Source organism: Antechinus flavipes, chromosome 5, assembly GCF_016432865.1.
Source record: "Antechinus flavipes isolate AdamAnt ecotype Samford, QLD, Australia chromosome 5, AdamAnt_v2, whole genome shotgun sequence".
Taxonomy (NCBI): Eukaryota; Metazoa; Chordata; class Mammalia; order Dasyuromorphia; family Dasyuridae; genus Antechinus; species Antechinus flavipes.
Window position 1 is genome coordinate 98,889,908 of NC_067402.1, and position 7,919 is coordinate 98,897,826.

The 7,919-nt window shown below is 33.7% G+C and overlaps 1 protein-coding gene across 1 annotated transcript; it reads right to left on the reverse strand.

Annotated features, from left to right (window-relative positions):
* Positions 1 to 225: 225 nt before the first annotated feature.
* Positions 226 to 1,158, reverse strand: LOC127564561 (olfactory receptor 2A1/2A42-like). The gene has a single exon (XM_052001163.1). It carries the CDS (start codon positions 1,156 to 1,158, stop codon positions 226 to 228), a length of 933 nt encoding a protein of 310 aa, XP_051857123.1.
* Between the last annotated feature and the right edge of the window lie 6,761 nt (positions 1,159 to 7,919).

Genomic DNA, 7,919 nt, shown 5'->3' on the forward strand with positions numbered 1-7,919 from the left:
ATAGATCATAATAAGTCCAGAATTCAGCTCAGAGATTTTGATTAGAAATTGGCAAGTATCTTGACTTATTATGAACTTTTCAAAACAGAATATTTTAAGAAGTGTGTTACAGATTCAAAGCACAAAGTTGCCATCTTATCATAGGAGACAGATTCTGTTTCTCCTCTTTTGTGCTTCATAACATTACCTCCCATCATTGTATACTTGGATATTACCCCAAATGCTTCATTTGTGCCTTTCTTTCCCCAACACTCTCCTCAGTGCACCTTTCACTTCTGCATTCCTCAGACTATAAATCAGAGGGTTCAGTGTAGGATTGAAGAAGCTATAAAACAGGGAAAGTATTTTCTTCTGCTGCTCAGGATTGCTAGAATTGGGAATCATGTACATGACAATACCACTACCAAAATAGAGTCCAACAACACAGAGGTGGGAGGAGCAAGTAGAGAATGCTTTTTTTCGTCCTTCCCCAGACTGGATCTTCAGGATGGCACAAATGATATACATGTAGGAGACCAGAACCAAGCAGAAGGGGCCCAGCAAAAATAAAACACTAGTTATTAAAGCCATGATCTGGTTAATCCAGATGTTGGCACAAGCCAACCTGAGTATGGATAGGAGTTCACAGAAAAAGTGATTGACTTCCAGGTTCCCACAGAAGGGCACTTTCAGGATGAGAATCACATTGATCAGGGCCAAGAAAGCAGCACTTCCCCAGGGTGTAACAGCCAATCCAGTACATACTTTCCAGTTCATGATGACAGAATACCTGAGAGGATGGCAGATTGCTACATATCTATCATAACTCATTACCAGGAGGAGAAGACATTCAGTGAGAGCAAAAGTAAGGAAAAAAAAGGTTTGGGTCAAACATCCTGCATAAGAGATTGGTTTGAGTGGATCCAGATTGTTTCCCAACAATTGGGGGACTGTATTTGAGGCATAAGAGATATCAACAATGGCCAAGTGTGATATGAAGAAATACATTGGAGTATGTAATCGGAAGTCCAAGCAGATGAGACCCAAAATCACTAAATTCCCTAAAAGGGTAAGAGTATAAAGGAGAGAAAAAAGGCCAAAGAGAAATATCTTCATCTTTGTTTCTAGGAAAAATCCCAGCAGAATGAACTCAGTCACTGTTGTCTGATTGTCCCCCATATTCCTATTTGAGAAATAAAGAAATTGAAAAAGTCAAATATTTGCCAGTCATATTTAAACATGCCATTTCAACTCAATTTAATAAATAGCTATGGATCCTTATAAACACTTTTTGATGACATGAGTCTTTTTTTTTAATCTGTGGAATAATTAATTTAAAAAACTTTAAATCAGGCTCTATATTATTAATAAAATCTTAAAATTTGATTTTCACAGCAAACATATATTATTGTTCTTTCCCAAATTAAATTCTCAAAATGTTGGATAGAAACTTAAATCATATTTTGTACCTCTTATATCTATGACCACCAAAATCCCTCTAAATCTTAATCAAAACTTTTACGAGTTTCTGTGTCAAAAAAGGAAAAAAAATAAGGAAAAGCATTCTTTGGTCACTGCTTTTATGATCATTTTCTCTCAGCTTATGTAAACTAGTTATCCAGCAACAGATACACAGTCACTATGAGATCTATTTTCTGTTGGCATGTGGCAAGCCCAAGGCCACTAACATTCCTTAATGAGGGATTAAAGCAGAATACTAATAAAATATTCTTGTAATACATAAACCTACAGCTCTACATACCTATCAAATAAGATAAAATGGAATTTTTGTTCTTCTAAACTTACTAAAGTCAGTGTCTCTTTTTATAACAAGAAAGAATGTCAGAGGATTATATTGAAAATTATACTCTAATTTGTTGTGATATATCATTGGTACAGATACTCATAACTTGGCAGAGTATGTCCCTCTCTTGTACATGGGCCATGAGGTAGGTCCCATTCCTTAAGCCTGACTTACACTTGGAAACTTAATCTTACAAACATACAAGTTAGACCATGTTGCCCTCTCTCCTATTCAATATAATTTAGTAGTTCTCTATTATTTCCAAAATAAAATATTAAATCCTCTGTCTGGTTACAATTTACATAACATATTAACATCAAATCATATCAAAGAAATTTAGTTTCCTTTTGTGACAGAGATAGGTTGTAAAGAAAAAAATGCTATTGATAAATGTGGACTCCTATAAAACATTTCATTCAGACATAACTTTAGAAACCATTTTAATAAGTCATATGGAAATGGTCCAGAGCCAGTAATAACCAAGCAATTTCTGTTGCTGAATAACTTTGGTAAGAAGAAGGACCTTTATTATTCCTTTTTCCTTGACACACAGTAAAAGTGCTGTTGATGATTTTGATAAATATTATTTTTCTATAAAAAAGCATTCAGAGTCTATGGTTGATTTTTCCCCCCTCAGGAATATAGATGGTGATATTGAGAAAATGATCATTGACTTTATTATGATGTTGTGATGTCAAGCTGCCAAAATCAAGATCAAAATGGAAAAAAATCTTCATAGGATTTTTATATTTTGGGAATTCTGACATCTTATAGCTAAGTGGTACAGTAGCTAGAGTGCTAGGTCTGAAGTCAGGAAGACTCATCCTTCCTGACAAATCTGGTCTCCATTTTTAGCACTCTTTCTTTTGAAAAAATGGATAGGTTTAAAGACATAACCTTGATTTACATGTAGGAGAGTAGGATGACAATGAACCAATGAAGAAATCAAACAATCATCAATCAACTGAGAGAAGCAAAGAACAATCAGAAAAAGTTAAAATATCTAGATGGAATAGTCAACAATATCAAGTACTACAGAAACATTGGGGAGGAATAAGACTTAATTAAACGTCAATGAGTTTACCAAATCTCAGTCAAAATGACCTCTCCACCTCAGTAGAGTAATAGGGACAATATTGCCTCATATTATAAAGATTCAGGATAGATGAGTTGTAGGGAAGTGGAAGCGAATGATATAGACTATTCTTTCCAGAAATTTAGTATTGAACTGAAGATATACAGGGCATAACTTGAGGGGATAGCAAAGTCATAGGAGGAAATTTTTCTTTGGTTTAGAATAAGGGAAAGATGATAGAATAGACTGAACGTGAGAGAGGAACACTAAATTCAACTAATATCCTAGGTTAAGATAATAACCTTGTAATTGATCTTCCTTCTGCTATTATGTTCATTAAATTGTCAGAAATAAACTTTCTATCATGTTATTCTCTCTCTCTATTCAAAAGCTTCCATTGACTACCTATCACCTATAATACAGAATAAAAATCTTTAACTTTGCTTTTAAATCCTACTATAATACTTTTCCAACTAAATCTTCTAACTTAATTTTAACTTATTTTCCTTCCTAGTTTTGAGCAAAAATGCATTAAAGGGTCCCTGAATTTAGGTTATTAATATAGGCTATTCTTCCATACATGAAATGTAATTTTTTTTTATCTATGAAAACTCTTTTATACCATCAAAGCTCAGTTCAGCAATCCCCTCTTCCATGAAAATATCTTTGATTCACTAATAATTCCTTTTTCTCGAATTTCCCTAAAGAACTTAGTCTAGATTTGCCTTTTTCCTCTTTCATACTCTACCTTCTCCCTTGTAACTTATACACTTAACATGAATGTTTGTCAGGGATCCCCACTTCTACCTAGTGGACTCAAATTCCATCAAGAGGATGTATCCTATTTTTTAATCTTTGTATCTCCCGGGGTTAGTATAATGAAGAAATCAAACAAAAATCAGCAATCAACTAAGAGAAACACAGAACAGACATTTTACAGTATTTAATGATTTAAATTGATAAAGCAGGTCCTGTAGTAGAGGAAAGGTATGAAATGAAAAGCAAAAATGATAGATCCAAATTTGGTATATTATTGTCCTCAGGATCTTAAATAAAGGGAATAAGGTAAGAATAGAAAATATTTTTAAAAAGACATTTTAATTAATTTAGTGGGACTACATGAATCATATTGCAGCAAAACAGGTAGTCTTCAAATTGAGATGATGAATCCTCATAGATTGCCATGATTCTTTTGTTAATGAAGTTGAAAAATTTTTCAGTTTTTTTTGGTCTGGTAGTGATTTTGTTTTCTTTAGACTCCCAATAGTCTAGAATCAGAGAATCTTAGAATTATGAGTCACCCTAGAGATCATTTAAGTCAATTGATAATTATTCTTATTACATTCCCAACAATTAATGATTCATATGTTCCTGAAAGTACTTCAGAGAAATTCACTTCCATCCCAGACAGCCTATTTTACCTTTGATAGGCGAGAGAGAGAGAGAGAGAGAAAGAGAGAGAGAGAGAGAGAGAGAATGCCACTTTTTGTTTTGTTTTCCTGTTTTCACAATTAGTTTTCACCACAGTTAAAATCTATTTTATGTTACATTCTGTATAACTACATCCAACCAAATACTCTTGAGATGTGATAATTGATAAAGGAATAGGCATAGTATTGTATGGAGAAAGGGGCAACACAAGAATAAAATAAAAAGCATGATTTCAAGGTTATTCAGAGGAGAATGGTTGGATCTTAGTAGTTTGAAGCAGTCCTAAGATTTATATCCTAATTTGTACAGATTTCAATAAAAGTAAACATATTTATCTAAATGCAATAATCTAACTGCACCTTAAATGCCTAATGAATCCATGTGGATATCTGAATCTTAATCATTCTTCATAATTTACTTACTTTGGTTGTTAATGCTTATTTTTCTACTCACCTTAAAATCTTGTTCTAATCCACACTTGGTAATTTGAGCTAGATAGGAAATAGATCAGTAAAAAGCCATTGAAGTGTATGGTCCAGGTGGTGTTAGACGGGAACAGTCTTCAATCAACAGCAGAAGTCAGTGGATTTGTAAAAAACATTACTTGACTGTTAAAATGAGGATTGATATCTCTGCATGTCTGGTCTATTATGACATGTACTTTCTCTTTTCTACATGTTTCCATAATCTCTTCTCGTCTAGCATCTCTCTTCACCTCACCAAACTGAAAATCTGTGAAACATTTCCTGTGGCCAAGTAGAAAAAGCCATTCTTAATTACAAAATTCCCAGATCTCCTGCTAAATTCACTTATGAAGGGCTGTCATGCTTTGTCCTACTCCAGTGGGTAGAACAGGGGAAAATGGAGGGGGGGAGAGGGAGGAGGGAGAGGAGGCAATTCCAGGAAGGTTTTTGTCTAAACCTGTTACTTAATCAACAAACATTTATTAAGTACCTTCTAGGTGTCAGGAACTATAAAGAATGAAATCATCTCTGCTCTAAAAATGCTTACATTCTCTCAATCTTTCATTCTATTGATACCAGAAGTGCTGAGACAGAGGCTGTATTATAATCTATAGATGCATGAAAAAAGGAATTCTGAACTGGAGAGAAGTTGAATGAGGTAATTTCCAAGGTGCTCTGTATATATAAAATGCTTTGATTCCAAATCAGGAGAGAGAAATGTTCCTGTTTTTCCTGGATTTCTACCTTGACTTTCTTATAAGATGGCATTATTAGTAGAGATAGCAGGCATGAGGAATACCTCATATATTGAATATATAGGCTTATATATCTGGGAGAACAAACATCATTGAGTGAGTGATAAATCCATCTTTTTTGGGGGGTAAGGGGGTTGGGGAATTCTAAATTATGAAACAAATCTTACCTCATCCTGTCTGATCTAAATTGAAATCTCTAGATCATCAAGAGTTACTACTCACCTACTAACCAACACCATGTTAAGAGGTCTGATGGATACAAAAAAATATGATTGTTATCAAAATATTTATAATGTGGTTCATTTGATAAGACTAATCTAAAAGAAATTAACAATATGACTAGAATTGTTAGTCTGAAATACGACTAGATTGAAATCTTTGGTTTTGCTTTTAAATGAGTGTGACTGGGCAAATCACTTCATTTCTGTAGTTCTCATTTCCCTCATTTTAACATGAGGGATTAAACTAGATGACCTCAAGAGTCTCTTCTAGCATAAAGTCCATGATCTTATGTCTAAATAACTCAGGAAAAGCAAATTAATAATGTGTAATGCATTGCCATATGAAAATCTTAAGCAGCAGGAAATTATCTCAAGCCAAAATCTCTCACGTTTCAGTCAATGGATCAGGAATCATTTAAAGATAATTAATTGAAAAGTACAAGCAAGACAGTCTGAAATGGATCTTTCCTCCTCATTAAAAAATAATCAATGTTAAACTGAAAGAAAAATCACCTCTTCTATATTTTATATGTCAAAATTTTTAAAATAAATTTTACTTGGACTATTAAGCTAATGCTCTGTTCTATTCAAGATGATAAATTCAACTTCAATGGAAAATTATCACTTCTTTGCTTAAAGAAAGGTGATATCACTTATAAAAAGTATATTCAATTAGATTTGCAGAAAACTCATAATTTTGATTAAATAAGCAAGTTGTATGTCTTTATGTGAATACAGTACCAGAAGAGCAATCAGTGAAATAGACAATATGTAACTTAAGAATCTATAGGCTTGCTGCAGAAGTCCTAGTATGTATTTCTGATCCTGGAGTTAGAACCCTAGAATTTTCACTGTGATATCCATAAGTAAAGGTTTTATTCTCTTATCAACTCAACCCAATCCTGTCCACAGATACTAAGAATTTTTAGCATACCTGAAAAGATCATAGGACATCACACTCACTATAATGCTGAAGAAAAAACAAAAAAGGACTGTTTTGATCTGTTTCTGTTTTTCAAGTGCCCAGGGAGATATTTTCAGAGGAAAAAAGAAGGAGAAATATCTCCACACCCAGTAGGATTGATACACAGGAAACAAAAGCAGTATGTCTTATACCCAGGGACCAAATCACAAATACAATCCCCAGATATTTAATTTGTTACAGTTCCCTGAATTCCAAACTCATTTTAGTTTCCAACTCTCTTCTTCCCTTTTCCTTCCACATTGACCATCAGGCAATAGGTTAAATGGGTGCTGAAGGAAAGCAAAGCTTATTTATTATTTTTTTTCCTTATGTGAGAGAAGTGAATTTAAATCTAGAATGGGGACCCCAAAGAAGAGCCAGATGTCCATATGGCCTCCATTACTCTCAAGCAATAGATACAAACTGCTCTACTTGGCATATTTTGAGGGCATATTTTTGCCCATACCTACTACTAGCAATTCTTTTTTCCATTTTTAAAAAAAATCAGTCATTGGAATCAGAAAGAACTTAGGTCAAATCCTGCCTCAGACATTTACTAGCTGTATGGAGCAAGCCACTCAACCTTTCTCAGACTCAGTTCTCATCTATAAAATACATATGTATATGTATGTGTAGAAGTATATGTCAATTGTATATGTAGCTAAACATACATTCCCATATATATCCATATCTCTAGATAAATTTTAAAGGGATACATGAATGTGAAATGTTATTATATTAAAATCAAAAGCAAAACACTTTCATTTGTAAAAAAACATAGTAATATCAAAGAAATGCAATAGCAAAACCACTCTACACAATTGGCTCTTACAAGATACCTAGTATCTTCTTAACCAAAAGAAATGGAAGACTGGGTCAACTTGGTCTGGTTTGGCAAGACCTTGATGCTGCCTTCAAAGTACATCTAGAAAAACTAGAAATTTTATCCATTGTGATAACTTGTCTATCACAATAGGAATAGTGAATCTTCAGGATATAGAAAATATGATTGACTAGGAAGTTCTATAAATCTATGAAATTTATCTTCTTTTTTTTTTTTTTGACTGAGGCAATTGGGGTTAAGTGACTTGCCTAGGGTCACATAGCTAGGCCGTATTAAATGTCTGAGGCCAAATTTGAACTTAGGTCCTCCTAACTTCAGGGCTGGTGCTTTATCCACTGTGCCACTTGGCTGCCTCAAATTTATCTTTTCAAACAGTTCTAGT